Source organism: Hypanus sabinus, chromosome 9 (assembly GCF_030144855.1).
Source record: "Hypanus sabinus isolate sHypSab1 chromosome 9, sHypSab1.hap1, whole genome shotgun sequence".
Lineage (NCBI taxonomy): Eukaryota > Metazoa > Chordata > Chondrichthyes > Myliobatiformes > Dasyatidae > Hypanus > Hypanus sabinus.
The window spans coordinates 2,443,028-2,461,361 of NC_082714.1; the positions used below are offsets into that span (position 1 = coordinate 2,443,028).

At 48.9% G+C, this 18,334-nt stretch overlaps 1 protein-coding gene across 1 annotated transcript in view; it reads right to left on the reverse strand.

Moving 5' to 3' along the window:
• The window catches only part of nlrc3 (NLR family, CARD domain containing 3), a 112,980-nt gene that overhangs the window by 15,113 nt on the left and 79,533 nt on the right, over window positions 1–18,334 (reverse strand). The window contains exons 9-11 of the mRNA XM_059978842.1: window positions 16,636–16,719; window positions 16,113–16,196; window positions 7,743–7,826 (exon numbers count right to left, since the gene is read on the reverse strand). Coding sequence (XP_059834825.1) covers window positions 7,743–7,826; window positions 16,113–16,196; window positions 16,636–16,719 — 252 coding nt within the window. The remainder of the gene's footprint in view (window positions 1–7,742; window positions 7,827–16,112; window positions 16,197–16,635; window positions 16,720–18,334) is intronic.

Consider the following 18,334-nt stretch of genomic DNA (forward strand, 5'->3'; position numbering starts at 1 on the left):
GTGAGGCGGAACAAGCGATAAGGAGGACACGTGTACAGAGGGATGGTCTGACGGAACATGGAGTTAAATGTACAGAAAGTATAAGTAAATTTAGGAAGGACAACAAAATTCAAGGGGCGTATAGCCCGATGGGAGTTCGGGGAGCTGGGTTAAGCACAATAGGCAGCGATTTAAACAGAGAGAGGAGAAATGGGCTAAAAATTCTATATCTGAATGCAGGAAGTGTCAGAAATAAGGCGGATGAGCTTGAAGCTCAGGTGCGAATGGGTAACTATGATGTTGTTGGGATAACGGAGACATGGCTGCAGGGAGATCAGACCTGGGAAATGAATGTACAAGGGGATACGTGCTATCGTAGGGACAGAAATGTGGGTAGAGGGGGTGGGGTGGCCCTGTTGGTGAGGAATGAGATTCAGTCCTTTGCAAGGGGGGGGACATAGGATCAGGAGAAGTAGAGTCTGTGTGGATAGAACTGAGGAACAGTAAGGGCAAAAAGACCCTAATGGGTGTTGTCTACAGGCCCCCAAACAGTAGCATGGATATTGGGTGCAAGTTGAATAGGGAGTTAACATTGGCATGTGACAAAGGTAATGTTGCAGTAGTTATGGGGGATTTCAACATGCAGGTGAACTGGGAGAATCAGGTTGGTGTTGGACCCCAGGATAGGGAGTTTGTAGAGTGCCTACGGGATGCATTCTTGGAACAGCTTGTACAAGAGCCGACCAGGGACAAGACTATTTCTGATCGTTTCTGATCGCGTCCAAGATATCCTGAAGTGGGAGGGTGAGGAGCCAGAGGTTGTGGTACATATAGGTACCAGTGACATAGGTAGGAAAGGGGAAGAGGTCCTGAAACGTGAGTATAGGGAGTTAGGAAGACAGTTAAGAAGAAGGACCGCAAAGGTAGTAATCTCGGGATTACTGCCTGTGCCACGCGACAGTGAGAGTAGGAATAGAATTAGGTGGAGGATGAATGCGTGGTTGTGGGATTGGTGCAGGGGGCAGGGATTCAAGTTTCTGGATCATTGGGACTTCTTCTGGGGCAGGCGTGACCTGTTCAAGCAGGACGGGTTACACTTGAATCCTGGGGGGACCAATATCCTAGTGGGGAGGTTTGCTAGGGCTACAGGGCAGACTTTAAACTAGTAAGATGGGGGGGGGGGGGGGTGGCGGGAATCAATTTGAGGAAACTATGGGAGAGGAGGTTAGTTCACCAGTAGAGCAAGTAAAGAGACAGTGTGTGAGGGAGGAAAGGCAGGTGATGGAGAAGGGATGCGCTCAGCCCGAAGATGTAGGGGAGAAGAAAGAAAAGGATAATAAATTTGAATGCATTGTTAGGGATGAAAAGAGTGGAGGAGGTGGAGAGTATCTTAAATGTATCTATTTTAATGCTAGGAGCATTGTAAGAAAGGTGGATGAGCTTAAAGCGTGGATTGATACCTGGAATTATGATGTTGTAGCTATTAGTGAAACATGGTTGCAGGAAGGGTGTGATTGGCAACTAAATATTCCTGGATTTAGTTGCTTCAGGTATGATAGAGTAGGAGGGGCCAGAGGAGGAGGTGTTGCATTGCTTGTCCAAGAAAATCTTATGTCAGTGCTTTGGAAGGATAGATTAGAGAGCTCCTCTAGGGAGACTATTTGGGTGGAATTGAGGAATGGGAAAGGTGTAGTAACACTGATAGGAGTGTATTATAGGCCACCTAATGGGGAGCGTGAGTTGGAAGAGCAAATGTGTAAGGAGATAGCAGATATTTGTAGTAAACACAAGGTGGTGATTGTGGGAGATTTTAATTTTCCACACGTAGACTGGGAAGCTCATTCTGTAAAGGGGCTGGATGGTCTAGAGTTTGTGAAATGTGTGCAGGATAGTTTTTTGCAACAATACATAGAAGTACCGACTAGAGATGGGGCAGTGTTGGATCTCCTGTTAGGGAATGCGATAGGTCAGCTGACAGATGTATGTGTTGGGGAGCACTTCAGGTCCAGTGATCACAATAGCATTAGCTTCAATATAATTATGGAGAAGGACAGGACTGGACCTAGAGTTGAGATTTTTGATTGGAGAAAGGCTAACTTTGAGGAGATGCGAAGGGATTTAGAGAGAGTGGATTGGGTCAAGTTGTTTTATGGGAAGGATGTAATAGAGAAATGGAGGTCATTTAAGGGTGAAATTATGAGGGTACAGAATCTTTATGTTCCTGTTAGGTTGAAAGGAAAGGTTAAAGGTTTGAAAGCACCATGGTTTTCAAGGGATATTAGAAATTTGGTTCGGAAAAAGAGGGATGTCTACAATAGATATAGGCAGCATGGAGTAAAGGAATTACTCGAGGAATATAAAGAATGTAAAAGGAATCTTAAGAAAGAGATTAGAAAAGCTAAAAGAAGATACGAGGTTGGTTTGGCAAATAAGGTGAAAGTAAATCCGAAAGATTTCTACAGTTATATTAAAAGCAAGAGGATAGTGAGGGATAAAATTGGCCCCTTAGAGAATCAGAGTGGTCAGCTATGTGTGGAACCGAAGGAGATGGGAGAGATTTTGAATGATTTCTTCTCTTCGGTATTCACTAAGGAGAAGGATATTGAATTGTCTAAGGTGTGGGAAACAAGTAAGGAAGTTATGGAACCTATGACAATTAAAGAGGTGGAGGTACTGGCGCTTTTAAGAAATTTAAAAGTGGATAAATCTCCGGGTCCTGACAGGATATTCCCCAGGACCTTGAGGGAAGTTTGTGTAGAAATAGCAGGAGCTCTGACGGAGATCTTTAAGATGTCATTAGAAACGGGGATTGTGCCGGAGGATTGGTGTATTGCTCATGTGGTTCCATTGTTTAAAAAGGGTTCCAGAAGTAAGCCTAGCAATTATAGACCTGTCAGTTTGACATCAGTGGTGGGTAAATTAATGGAAAGTATTCTTAGAGATAGTATTAATAATTATCTGGATAGACAGGATCTGATTAGGAGTAGCCAGCATGGATTTGTGCTGGAAGGTCATGTTTGACAAACCTTATTGAATTTTTTGAAGAAGTTACGAGGAATGTTGACGAGGGTAAGGCAGTGGATGTAGTCTATATGGACTTCAGCAAAGCCTTTGACAAAGTTCCACATGGAAGGTTAGTTAAGAAGGTTCAGTTGTTAGGTATTAATGCTGGAGTAATAAAATGGATTCAACAGTGGCTAGATGGGAGATGCCAGAGAGTAGTGGTGGATAATTGTTTATCGGGATGGAGGCCGGTGACTAGCGGGGTGCCTCAGGGATCTGTTTTGGGCCCAATGTTGTTTGTAATATACATAAATGATCTGGATGATGGGGTGGTAAATTGGATTAGTAAGTATGCAGATGATACTAAGGTAGGAGGTGTTGTGGATAATGAGGTGGGTTTTCAAAGCTTGCAGGGAGATTTATGCCGGTTAGAAGAATGGGCTGAATGTTGGCAGATGGAGTTTAATGCTGAGAAGTGTGAGGTTCTACATTTTGGCAGGAATAATCCAAATAGAACATACAGAGTAAATGGTAGGGCATTGAGGAATGCAAAGGAACAGAGAGATCTAGGAATAACAGTGCATAGTTCCCTGAAGGTGGAGTCTCATGTAGATAGGGTGGTGAAGAAGGCTTTTGGAACGCTGGCCTTTATAAATCAAAGCATTGAGTACAGAAGTTGGGATGTAATGTTAAAATTGTACAAGGCATTGGTAAGGCCAAATTTAGAATATTGTGTACAGTTCTGGTCACCGAATTATACGAAAGATATCAATAAATTAGAGAGAGTGCAGAGACGATTTACGAGGATGTTACCTGGGTTTCAGCACTTAAGTTACAGAGAAAGGTTGAACAAGTTAGGTCTCTATTCATTGGAGCGTAGAAGGTTGAGGGGGGATTTGATCGAGGTATTTAAAATTTTGAGAGGGATAAATAGAGTTGATGTGAATAGGCTGTTTCCATTGAGAGTAGGGGAGATTCAAACAAGAGGACATGATTTGAGAGTTAGGGGGCAGAAGTTTAAGGGAAACACGAGGGGGTATTTCTTTACTCAGAGAGTGATAGCTGTGTGGAATGAGCTTCCTGTAGAAGTAGTAGAGGCCAGTTCAGTTGTGTCATTTAAGGTAAAATTGGATAGGTATATGGACAGGAAAGGAATGGAGGGTTATGGGCTGTGCGGGTAGGTGGGACTAGGTGAGATTAAGAGTTCGGCACGGACTAGGAGGGCCGAGATGGCCTGTTTCTGTGCTATGATTATTATATATTATATGTTATTCTGGAATTAGTGTTGTGTAATGAACAGGATTTGATAAGCAATCTTGGAGTAAAGGAGCCATTAGGAGGTAGTGACCGTAATATGATGAGTTTTTATCTGCAATTTGAGAAGGATAAGGGCAGATCGGAGGTGTCGGTGTTGCAGTTGAACAAAGGAGACTATGGAGCCATGAGGGAGGAGCTGGCCAAAGTTAACTGGATGGATATCCTAGCAGAAAAGACAGTGGAACAGCAATGGCAGGTATTCAAATAATAATGCACAAGGTACAAAATCAGTTCATCCCCCGGAAAAAGAAGATTTCAAAGGGGTGAAAGGGGCCACAGTGGTTGACAAAGGAAGTCAGAGATTGCATAGCATTAAAAAAGAGGAAGTATGACAGAGCTAAGATGAGTGGGAAGACATGATTGGGAAATTTTTAAGGAACAGCAGAACTTAACTAAAAAGGCAATACGGGGAGAAAAAAATGAGGTACGAATGCAAGCTAGCCAGGAATATAAAGGAGGATAGCAAAAGCTTTTTTAGGTATGCGAAGAGAAAGAAGATCGTTAAGAACAATGTTGGGCCCTTGAAGAATGAATTGGGTGAAATTGTTATGGGAAACAGAGAAATGGCAGAAGAAGTTAATAAGTACTTTAGATCTGTCTTCACTAAGGAAGACACAAGCAATCTCCCAGATGTATGGATGGGCCAAGGACATAGGGTAACAGAGGAAATGAAACAGACTGACATTAGGAAGGAAACGGTGATGAGTAGACTGATGGGACTGAAGGTTGACAAATCCCCAGGTCCAGATGGTCTGCATCCTAAGGTACTAAAGGAGGTGGCTCTGGAAATTGCGGATGCATTGGTAATCATTTTCCAATGTTCCTTAGAATCAGGATCAGTTCCTGAGGATTGGAGAATGGCTAATGTAATCCCACTTTTTAAGAAAGGAGAGAGGGAGAAAACAGAGAACTATCGACCTGTCAGCCTAACATCGGTGGTGGGGAAGATGGTAGAGTCCATTATTAAAGATGAAATAGTGGCATATCTAGATAGCAGTGATAGGATTGGGCCGAGCCAGCATGGATTTACCAAGGGCAAGTCATGCTTGACTAATCTATTGGAGTTTTTCGAGGATGTAACCAGGAAGTTAGACAAGGGAGATCCAGTGGATGTAGTGTACCTCGATTTTCAGAAGGCATTTGATAAGGTCCCACATAGGAGATTGGTGGGTAAAATCAGAGCTCATGGCATTGGGGGGAAGATATTGACATGGATAGAAAACTGGCTGGCAGAAAGACAGCAAAGGGTAGCGGTGAATGGGTGTTTCTCGGAATGGCAGGTGGTGACTAGTGGGGTGCCACAGGACTCGGTATTGGGACCACAGCTGTTTACAATTTACATCAATGATTTAGATGAGGGCATTGAGAATAACATCAGCAAGTTTTCTGATAATACTAAGCTGGGTGGCAGTGTGACATGTGATAAGGATGTTAGGAGAATTCAGGGTGACTTGGAAAGGCTGAGTGAGTGGGCAGATACTTGGCAGATGACATTTAATGTGAATAAGTGAGGTTATCCACTTTGGGAGTAAGAACAGGAAGGCAGATTATTATCTGAACGGTGTAGAGTTAGGTAAGGGAGAAATACAAAGAGATCTAGGAGTCCTTGTTCATCAGTCAGTGAAGGTGAATGAGCAAGTGCAGCAGGCAGTGAAGAAGGCTAATGGAATGTTGGCCTTTATTACAAAGGGAATTGAGTACAAGAGCAAGGAAATCCTTTTGGATTTGTACAGAGCCCTGGTGAGACCACACCTGGAGCATTGTGTACAGTTTTGGTCTCCAGGGTTAAGGAAAGACATCCTGGCTGTAGAGGAAGTGCAGCGTAGATTCACAAGGTTAATTCCTGGGATGTCCGGACTGTCTTACGCAGAGAGGTTAGAGAGACTGGGCTTGTACACGCTGGAATTAAGGAGATTGAGAGGGGATCTGATTGAAACATTTAAGATTATTAAGAGATTGGACAAGATAGAGGCAGGAAATATGTTCCAGATGCTGGGAGAGTCCAGTACCAGAGGGCATGGTTGGAGAATAAGGGGTAGGTCATTTAGGACAGAGTTAAGGAAAAACTTCTCCCAGAGAGTTGTGGGGGTCTGGAATGCACTGCCTCGGAAGGCAGTGGAGGCCAATTCTCTGGATGCTTTCAAGAAGGAGCTAGATAGGTATCTTATGGATAGGGGAATCAAGGGATATGGGGACAAGGCAGGGACCGGCATATTGATAGTAGATGATCAGCCATGATCTCAAAATGGCGGTGCAGGCTCGAAGGGCCAAATGGTCTACTTCTGCACCTATTGTCTATTGACAGGGAGATTTACCATGGCTGACCAACCCATCCTTGAGATGTGGAGAAGGGAGAACATTCAAATTTCACGCGGGCAGTGGAGAGCGGGATTGAACCCGGATCTCTGGAACTGTGAGACATTGGTGCTATCCACCGTACCATCAGCTTAGTTAACATGGAACTCCGTTGCCCTAACAAACCTGAATAAGGGCATCTGACAGCGGAGATAATCTGCTTGGATGAAATATTAACTCCTCCTTTTTGCCTGTGTCTCTCTGGCTGACCTGCAGAGAATTCCATCATTTTCTGTTATCCCAGATTTATGGCATCTGTGTTTTTTGGCCTCCTTTGCTCAAGAACAGAGTTAAGGAATATTACAGAGATGCAACTCTGAGTCTGTGTATCATGCACTCTGATCTTTTACTCCCAGCAACATTTACACAAAGGATTTTCATAAGGCATGGAGGCTTTACAATGCATTGGTCAGTCCTCACTTGGAGTACTGTGAACAGTTTTGTGTCCCTTATCTAGGAAAAGTTGTGCTGGCATTGGAGAGGCCAGAGGAGGTTCACGAGAATGATTCCAGACCAGAAATGAAAGAGTTATTGTATGAGGAGTGTTTGAAGCCTCTGGGCCTGTATTCACTGGCATTTACCAGAATGAAGGGGGGGATCTCATTTAAATCTATCGAATATTGAAAGGACTAGATAGAGTGGATATGGAGAGGATGTTTCCAATAGTGGGAGAGTGTAGGACCAGAGGCACAGCCTCAGAAAAGAAGGAAGTCCCTTCAGGACAGAGATGAGAAGGAATTTCATTAGCCAGAGGATTGTGAATCTGTGCAATTCATTGCCACAGATGGCTGTGGAGGCCATTGAGTATACATTGAGTATACTTAATGCAGAGGTTGGTAGGTTCTTTATTAGTCAGGGTGTCAAAGGCAATGGGGAGAAGACAGGAGAATGAAGTTGAGGAGGATAATAAATCAGCCATGATAATAATGGCAGAGCAGACTTGATGGGATGAATGGTCTAATTCTGTTCCTATATCTTATGGATTCTGTCAGCACTCCTCATTCAGTGACAGTCAACAACAGGTCACTCTTCTGCCCAGAGCCCACTGAGAAAGGATCCCAGATCAGGCCTCGCATCTGCAGAGTTACCTCAGGTCGATGAGGCCTTCATTGAGCTTGAGGGCTGCTGTCAATGCAGTCGCACCGTTGTTACTGATGGAGTTACTCTGGAGGCTGCAGGAAGGAAAGTACACAAGTCAGAGTCAATCAGTGAGAATGTGAACTCTGTATGGTCTGTATTACACACTCAGCAATCAATGCACATGATCTGTGGACAATTCCCACAGGTTACAGACCGTTTCTCCTCAATCAGTGAGAATGTGAACTCTGTATGGTCTGTATTACACACTCAGCAATCAATGCACATGATCTGTGGACAATTCACACAGGTTACAGACCGTTTCTCCTCAATCAGTGAGAATGTGAACTCCATATGGTCTGTATTACACACACAGCAATCAATGCACAAGATCTGTGGACAATTCCCACAGGTAACAGACCGTTTCTCCTCAATCAGTGAGAATGTGAACTCCATATGGTCTGTATTACACACACAGCAATCAATGCACAAGATCTGTGGACAATTCCCACAGGTAACAGACCGTTTCTCCTCAATCAGTGAGAATGTGAACTCCATATGGTCCGTATTACACACACAGCAATCAATGCACATGATCTATAGACAATTCCCACAGGTATCAGACCGTTTCTCCTCAATCAGTGAGAATGTGAACTCCATATGGTCTGTATTACACACACAGCAATCAATGCACATGATCTATGGACAACTCACACAGGTAACAGACCGTTTCTCCTCAATCAGTGAGAATGTGAACTCCATATGGTCTGGATTACACACACAGCAATCAATGCACATGATCTACGGACAATTCCCACAGGTAACAGACCGTTTCTCCTCAATCAGTGAGAATGTGAACTCCATATAGTCTGTATTACACACACAGCAATCAATGCACATGATCTGTGGACAATTCACACAGGTTACAGACCGTTTCTCCTCAATCAGTGAGAATGTGAATTCCATATGGTCTGTATTACACACACAGCAATCAATGCACATGATCTGTGGACAATTCCCACAGGTAACAGACCGTTTCTCCTCAATCAGTGAGAATGTGAACTCCATATAGTCTGTATTACACACACAGCAATCAATGCACATGATCTGTGGACAATTCACACAGGTTACAGACCGTTTCTCCTCAATCAGTGAGAATGTGAACTCCATATAGTCTGTATTACACACACAGCAATCAATGTACATGATCTGTGGACAATTCCCACAGGTAACAGACCATTTCTCCTCATTCACAGCTCTAAGCAACAAGCAGTCTAACACTGAGGCAGATTATGAGGCAAAGAGGCAAGAGTAGAAGGAATAAAAATGTCTACTATTTTTTTAATTGAGAAGAGAATTCAACGGGACTTGGGAGTCTGTGCAGGATTTCCTAAAGGTTAACTTGCAGGTTGAGTCGGTGGTGAGTAAGGCAAATGCAATGTTAACATTCATGTCAAGAGGAAAAGAATATAAGAGCAGGGATGTAATGCCACAGCTTTATAAGGCACTGGTCAGATGGCACTCGGAGTATTATGAGCAGTTTTGGGCCCCTTATCCATGAAAGGATATGCTGGCATTGGAGAGGGCCCAGAGAAAGTTCACAAAAATTAATCTGGAAATGGAAGGGTTAATATTTGAGGAGCGTTTGATGGCTCTGGACCTGTACTCACTGAAGTTTAGAAGAGTGAAACCCATTGAATATCAAAACAGCCTGGATGTGGAGAGGATATATAGGACCAAAGAGCACAGCCCCACTTTGGAACAGAGAGGAGGAGGAATTCCTTTAGCCGGAAGGTGGTGAATCTGTGGAAAGCTGTCGAGGCTAAGTCATTGGGCATATTTAAAGCAGTTCGGTAGGTTCTTGATTAGGGTATCGAAGGTTACAGGGAAAAGTCAGAAATGGATCCAAAATAACTTAACAAGACATTTGAATAGGAAAGGGGTTGAAAGACCAGAAGGTATAGGAGCAGAATTAGGCCATTTGGCCCATCAAATTTGTTCCACCATTCCATCATGGCTGATCCATTTTTCCTCTCAGCCCCAATCTCCTGCCTTCTCCCCATATCCCCTCATACCCCGACCAAACAAGAATCCATCAACCATTCCCTTAAATATACATAAACACTTGGCCTCCACAAATGACTGTGGTAACAAATTCCACAAATTTGCCACTCTCTGGCTGAAGAAATGCTTCCTCATGTCCGTTCTAAATGGATGCTCCTCTATTCTGAGGTCGTGTCTTCTGGTCTTAGACTCTCCCACCATAGGAAACATCCTCTCCACTTCCACTCCATCAAGGCCTTTCACCATTCAATAGGTTTTAATGAGGTCACCCCTCATTCTTCTGAATTCTAGTGAATACAGACCCAAAGACATCAAATGCTCTTCATATGACAAACCATTCAACCCTGGAATCATTTCATGAATCTCCTTTGAACCCTCTCCAGTTTCATCATATTCTTTCTAAGATAAGGGACCCAAATCTGCTCACAATACTCCAAGTGAGGCCTCACCAGTGTTTTATTTAGTGTATTAGAGTCACATTACCTCCTTGTTTTTATATTCTAGTTTTCCTGAAATGAATGGTAACATTGCATTTGCCTTCCTCACCATAGACTGCACAAGACTCCCAAGTCCCTTTGTGACTCCATTCTTTGCATCTTACCTCCATTTAGAAAAGAGTTAACACTTTAATTTCTTCTACCAAACTGCATGACAATACAATTCCTGACACTCCATCTGCCAATTCTTTGCCCATTCTTCTAACCAGTCTAAGTCCTTCTGATGCCTCTCTACTTCCTCAAAACCACCTGTCTCTCCACCCATCTTCTTATCATCTGCATATTTTGCAACAAAGCCATCAATTTCATCATCCAAACCATTGACATATAACATAAAAAGAATCAGTCCCAACGCAGCCCCTGTGGATCACCTTGAATCACCAGCAGCCAACTGGAAAGGCCACCTTTATTCCTATTCTTTGCCTCCTGCAAATCGGCCACTGCTTTATCCATGCTAGAATCTTTCCTGTAATGCCATGGGCTTGTAGTTTGTTAAGCAGCCTCATATGTGGCACCTTATCAAAGGCCTTCTGAAAATCACACACTTAACTATCAACTCCAACATCTTCCCAACCACTGAGGTCAGACTAAATGGCCTATAATTTCCTTCCTTCTGCCTCTCTCCCTTCTTGAAGTGAGGAGTGACGTTTCCAATTTTCCCGTCTTTGGAATTACTCCAGAACCTAGTGATTCTTGAAAGATCATTACTTATGCCTCCACAGTCTCTTCAGCCACCTCTTTCAGAACTGGTGTACACCATCTGAGGGGGACCTACTGCACCCATCTGAAACTTCTTGTCTAACTTCCCATATGGGATCTTGTCAAGTGCCTTGCTAAAGTTCATGTAGACAACATCCACTGCCTTGCCTTCATCTACGTTTCAGGTAACATCTTCAAAAAACTCTATAAGACTGGTTTGATATGACCTACCATGCACAAAGCCATGCCGACTATCCCTAATCAGTCCATGTCTACCCAAATACTTATACCTAGTCCTATGGAACACCTTCCAATATCTTTCCCACTGCTGATGTCAGGCTCACTGGCCAATAATTTCCTGAGATTATTCTTAGAGCTCTTCTTAAACAGTGGAACACAAGCTATCCTTCCATCTTCCAGTACCTCATCTGTCCCTAAGGAAGATTTATTATGTCTGCTTGGGCCCCAGCAGTTTCAGCACAATTCCCACAGGGTCCAAGGGAACACCTTGTCAGGCCCTGGGTATTTATCCACCCTTATTCACCTCAGGGCAGCAAACATCTCCTCCTTTGTAATCTGTACAGGGTTCATGAAGTCAAAGCTGCTTTGCCTCACTTCTGTGGACTGTGTTCAACTCCTGAGTAAATACGAATGCGAAAAATCTATTTAAGATATCCCCCATTCCACAAATGGATTATCATTCTGGTCTTCCAGAGAACCAATTTTGCCCCTTGTAATCCTTTTGCTCTCAACATATCAGTGGAATCCCTTACCTTCACCTTGTCTTCCAGGGCAACCTCATGCCTTCTTTTAACCCTCCTGATTTATTTCTTGTGTTCTCTTGCATTTCCTATACTCCATAAACACCTCATTTGTTCCTACCTGCCTATACCTGCTATGCACCTCCTTTTTTCCTCTTCACCAGGGTCTAAATGCCTCTTGTAAAATAAGGCTCCCTAGACCTGTTATCGTTACCTTTTATTCTGACAGGCATATACAAGCTTCATACTCTCAAAAATTCACTTTTGGAGACCTCCCACTTAGCAAGTACATCTTTGTCAGAAAACATCCTGTCCCAATCCACACTTGCCACATCTCTTCTGATACCATTAAAGTCAGCCTTTTTCCATGGTGAACTATTCCAGATAATTGGCTGTAGCTGGTTCCCTACTCTCACACTGCCCCACTCCTGATACCCCATTCACATGGTAGTGGACCAGGCCTGGTGCTGGGGAAGGTCCAGGGAACCTCCCCTTCACCTTGTCCCACTCACACTGGGGTGGACCAGGCCCGGTTCTGGGGAACCTCCCCTCCACCTTGCCCCACTCACACTGGGGTGGACCAGGCCTGGTGCTGGGGAACCTCCCCTCCACCTTGCCCCACTCACACTGGGGTGGACCAGGCCTGGTGCTGGGGAACCTCCCCTCCACCTTGTCCCACTCACACTGGGGTGGACCAGGCCTGGTGCTGGGGAACCTCCCCTCCACCTTGCCCCACTCACACTGGGGTGGACCAGGCCTGGTGCTGGGGAACCTCCCCTTCACCTTGCCCCACTCACACTGGGGTGGACCAGGCCCGGTTCTGGGGAACCTCCCCTCCACCTTGCCCCACTCACACTGGGGTGGACCAGGCTGGGAGCTGGGGAACCTCCCCTCCACCTTGTCCCACTCACACTGGGGTGGACCAGGCCTGGTGCTGGGGAACCTCCCCTTCACCTTGTCCCACTCACACTGGGGTGGACCAGGCCTGGTGCTGGGGAACCTCCCCTCCACCTTGCCCCACTCACACTGGGGTGGACCAGGCCTGGTGCTGGGGAACCTCCCCTCCACCTTGTCCCACTCGCACTGGGGTGGACCAGGCCTGGTGCTGGGGAATCTCCCCTCCACCTTGCCCCACTCACACTGGGGTGGACCAGGCCTGGTGCTGGGGAACCTCCCCTCCACCTTGTCCCACTCACACTGGGGTGGACCAGGCCTGGTGCTGGGGAACCTCCCATCCACCTTGTCCCACTCACACTGGGGTGGACCAGGCCTGGTGCTGGGGAAGGTCCAGGGAACCTCCCCTTCACCTTGTCCCACTCACACTGGGGTGGACCAGGCCTGGTGCTGGGGAACCTCCCCTCCACCTTGTCCCACTCACACTGGGGTGGACCAGGCCCGGTGCTGGGGAACCTCCCCTCCACCTTGTCCCACTCACACTGGGGTGGACCAGGCCTGGTGCTGGGGAACCTCCCCTCCACCTTGTCCCACTCACACTGGGGTGGACCAGGCTGGGAGCTGGGGAACCTCCCCTTCACCTTGTCCCACTCACACTGGGGTGGACCAGGCCTGGTGCTGGGGAACCTCCCCTCCACCTTGCCCCACTCACAATGGGGTGGACCAGGCCTGGTGCTGGGGAACCTCCCCTCCACCTTGTCCCACTCACACAGGGGTGGACCAGGCCTGGTGCTGGGGAACCTCCCCTCCACCTTGTCCCACTCACACTGGGGTGGACCAGGCCCGGTGCTGGGGAACCTCCCCTCCACCTTGTCCCACTCACACTGGGGTGGACCAGGCCTGGTGCTGGGGAACCTCCCCTCCACCTTGTCCCACTCACACTGGGGTGGACCAGGCCTGGTGCTGGGGAACCTCCCCCCCACCTTGCCCCATTCACACTGGGGTGGACCAGGCCTGGTGCTGGGGAACCTCCCCTCCACCTTGCCCCACTCACACTGGGGTGGACCAGGCCTGGTGCTGGGGAACGTCCCCTCCACCTTGTCCCACTCACACTGGGGTGGACCAGGCCTGGTGCTGGGGAACCTCCCCTCCACCTTGCCCCACTCACACTGGGGTGGACCAGGCCCGGTGCTGGGGAACCTCCCCTCCACCTTGTCCCACTCACACTGGGGTGGACCAGGCCTGGTGCTGGGGAACCTCCCCTCCACCTTGCCCCACTCACACTGGGGTGGACCAGGCCCGGTACTGGGGAACCTCCCCTCCACCTTGCCCCACTCACACTGGGTTGGACCAGGCCCGGTGCTGGGGAACCTCCCCTCCACCTTGCCCCACTCACACTGGGGTGGACCAGGCCTGGTGCTGGGGAACTCCCCTCCACCTTGCCCCACTCACAATGGGGTGGACCAGGCCTGGTGCTGGGGAACCTCCCCTCCACCTTGTCCCACTCACACTGGGGTGGACCAGGCCTGGTGCTGGGGAACCTCCCCTCCACCCTGTCCCACTCACACTGGGGTAGACCAGGCCCGGTTCTGGGGAACCTCCCCTCCACCTTGTCCCACTCACACTGGGGTGGACCAGGCCTGGTGCTGGGGAACCTCCCCCCCACCTTGCCCCATTCACACTGGGGTGGACCAGGCCTGGTGCTGGGGAACCTCCCCTCCACCTTGCCCCACTCACACTGGGGTGGACCAGGCCTGGTGCTGGGGAACGTCCCCTCCACCTTGTCCCACTCACACTGGGGTGGACCAGGCCTGGTGCTGGGGAACCTCCCCTCCACCTTGCCCCACTCACACTGGGGTGGACCAGGCCCGGTGCTGGGGAACCTCCCCTCCACCCTGCCCCACTCACACTGAGGTGGACCAGGCCTGGTGCTGGGGAACCTCACTTCCACCCTGCCCCACTCACACTGGGGTTGACCAGGCCTGGTGCTGGGGAACCTCCCCTCCACCCTGCCCCACTCACACTGGGGTGGACCAGGCCTGGTGCTGGGGAACCTCCCCTCCACCTTGCCCCACTCACACTGGGGTGGACCAGGCCTGGTGCTGGGGAACCTCCCCTCCACCTTGCCCCACTCACACTGGGGTGGACCAGGCCTGGTGCTGGGGAACCTCCCCTCCACCCTGTCCCACTCACACTGGGGTAGACCAGGCCCAGTTCTGGGGAACCTCCCCTCCACCTTGCCCCACTCACACTGGGGTGGACCAGGCCTGGTGCTGGGGAACCTCCCCTCCACCTTGCCCCACTCACAATGGCGTGGACCAGGCCTGGTGCTGGGGAACCTCTCCTCCACCTTGTCCCACTCACACTGGGGTGGACCAGGCCTGGTGCTGGGGAACCTCCCCTCCACCTTGTCCCACTCACACTGGGGTGGACCAGGCCCGGTGCTGGGGAACCTCCCCTCCACCTTGTCCCACTCACACTGGGGTGGACCAGGCCCGGTGCTGGGGAACCTCCCCTCCACCTTGTCCCACTCACACTGGGGTGGACCAGGCCTGGTGCTGGGGAACCTCCCCTCCACCTTGCCCCACTCACACTGGGGTGGACCAGGCCTGGTGCTGGGGAACGTCCCCTCCACCTTGTCCCACTCACACTGGGGTGGACCAGGCCTGGTGCTGGGGAACCTCCCCTCCACCTTGCCCCACTCACACTGGTGTGGACCAGGCCCGGTGCTGGGGAACGTCCCCTCCACCCTGCCCCACTCACACTGAGGTGGACCAGGCCTGGTGCTGGGGAACCTCACTTCCACCATAGCCCCACTCACACTGGGGTGGACCAGGCCTGGTGCTGGGGAACATCCCCTCCACCTTGCCCCACTCACACTGGGGTGGACCAGGCCTGGTGCTGGGGAACCTCCCCTCCACCTTGCCCCACTCACACTGGGGTGGACCAGGCCTGGTGCTGGGGAACCTCCCTTCAACTTGCCCCACTCACACTGGGGTGGACCAGGCCCGGTGCTGGGGAACCTCCCCTCCACCCTGCCCCACTCACACTGGGGTGGACCAGGCCCGGTGCTGGGGAACCTCCCCTCCACCCTGCCCCACTCACACTGGGGTGGACCAGGCCTGGTGCTGGGGAACCTCCCCTCCACCTTGCCCCACTCACACTGGGGTGGACCAGGCCTGGTGCTGGGGAACCTCCCCTCCACCTTGCCCCACTCACACTGGGGTGGACCAGGCCTGGTGCTGGGGAACCTCCCCTCCACCCTGCCCCACTCACACTGGGGTGGACCAGGCCCGGTTCTGGGGAACCTCCCCTCCACCCTGCCCCACTCACACTGGGGTGGACCAGGGAACCCTCCCCTTCACTATACCATCCCCCTGAAGTTGGTCCTAGGATAAACAACATCTCTCAAGAACCAGATTATTTAAACGATGGATACTGATAGAGGATGTATCCAGGCACTTACTTCAGGGTGGCAAGACTTCTGTTTACTTTCAAGGCTTCAGCTATTGCACTCGCTCCAATATCACCAATACAGTTACTGGACAGGCTGAAAAACAGGGCACAGAACAGGTATCAAATCACACCCTGGCTCAGGTAGTACATACCTAGAGGGGATGATGGTGATTGGGTGGTGAAGTGCAGAGACTGATGGTGATTGGGCAATGAAGATGTGGTGTGGATGGGATTGTTGGTGAGGTGGAGTGGCTGATGGTGATTGGGTGGTGAGGTGGAGGGGCTGATGGTGATTGGGTGGTGAGGTGGAGGGGCTGATGGTGATTGGGTGGTGAGGTGGAGGGGCTGATGGTGGTTGAGTGATGAGAACAAGGGTTTGATGGTGATAGGGTGATGCAGAGGAGGACTGATTGTGACTGGGTAATGAGGCAGTGAATAGGCAGTGAGGGGTCTAGGGTAGGTTAACTAGAGTAGGAATTATTTCAGCATCTGTTGAACTAACAGTGAGATTCTGACCCTTTGCTGGGACTCACTTTAGCTCCTTTAGGCTCCCGTTACGTTTCAAGGCACTTGCAATCCGTTTTGCTCCTTCATGGTTGATGGAATTCTTCTGAAGGCTGAAAAGAGAGACAGGATCTGTGATTCACTCCTGGGTTCAGGTGTTTTCAGCAATTGTTGGAGGAGGGTTGCCTCCCGCTGTCTCTGTGGGTAAGTGGCTCCCATTGCGCTGCCAGGGAGAGACTTTGATGATTTAGACCCAGGGAGGACCAGGGATATATTTCCAAGCCAGGATGCGGGTGACCTGCGGATGTGCGAAGGAGGGGAAGACACTTGTGTGTCCCAAAGGGCTTCACAGCCAAGCCTGATCTGCTGGGTCACAGTGAATAAAACAGTGGCTCATTTTCCCTTTAGTGCCTGGGCTATGTGGCCAAACTCTGGTCAGATTTATTTCTCCCATGTACATCGAACCATACAGTGAACTGTGTCATTTGAATTTACAACCAACACTCCTAAAGATGTGCTGGGGGCAGCCCACAAATGTTGCCACACATTCCAGTACGTTCTCCCTGTGACCGTGTGGGTTTCCTCTGGGTGCTCCAGGTTCTTCCCACAGTCCAAAGGTGTACAGGTTGGATGTACGTGGGTGTAACTGGGCTGGAAAGGATTGTTACCCTGCTGTATCTCTGAATCAAAATAAAATTTAGAGATACCCGATGGGCTGAATGGCCTAATTCTGATCCTGTGTTTTATGGTCTTGTGGACCCCCGTCAGGACAGTCCTCCCCGATGCCCAACTGCCCAGATCTAGCTATCCGAGCCCTGGAGCAGTAGAAGTGATGAGATTCACTCTCTGTTCATCAGGAATCTGGGACCCACCAGATCCCAGCCTCACTTTGTGGCCAAGTGACCAGTGGCAGGTTATGGTGGGTCAAGGAGGGAGGGGTTGCTGATATTCAGTATCGCCCTCTAAGGACCAGATTCACCAGCACCAGAAGAACCACCTGCAAGGAAGTCAAAGTCAAAGTAAATTTATTACCCTTACAGAAATATAAAGAAATACAATAGAATTTATGAAAAACAACCAACTTCTGACAAACAACCAATGTACACAATACAATGTACACAAGAAGACAAATAATGCAAATAAAAATTAAATAATACTGAAAACAGGAATTATAGAATCCTTGTAAGTGAAGTCTGGGTTGTGGAATCATTTTAGTGTTCTGATTCAGTAAGCTCTGGTTGAAGGGTATTAACTGTTCTTGAGCCTGGGGGTGTGAGACCTGAGGCTCCTGTACCTTCTGTTCAATGGTAGTAGTGAGAAGAGAGCATGACTTGGATGGAGGAGGTCCTTGATGATGGATGCTGCTTCCTTGTGGCAGCGATCCTTGTAGATGTGCTCAATGGTGGGGAGGGCTTTGCCTGTGATAGACTGGACTGCATCCATCACTTCCTGTGTACTTTTCCATTTCTGGGCATTGGTGTTTCCATACCAGGCTGTGATGCAACCAGTCAATATACTCTCCATCGTGCATTTAAAACAATTTGTCAAAGCTTTAGTTGACATGCCAAATCTGTGCAAACTTCTAAGGGAGTAGAGATGCTGCTGTGCCTTCTTTGTCATGGCACTTACATGCTTGTCCCTGGACAGATCCTCTCATTTGGAAATGCCAAAGAATTTTAAATTACTGTACTGAATGTGGGATTCAGGAGATGGCCAATGAATGGAAGA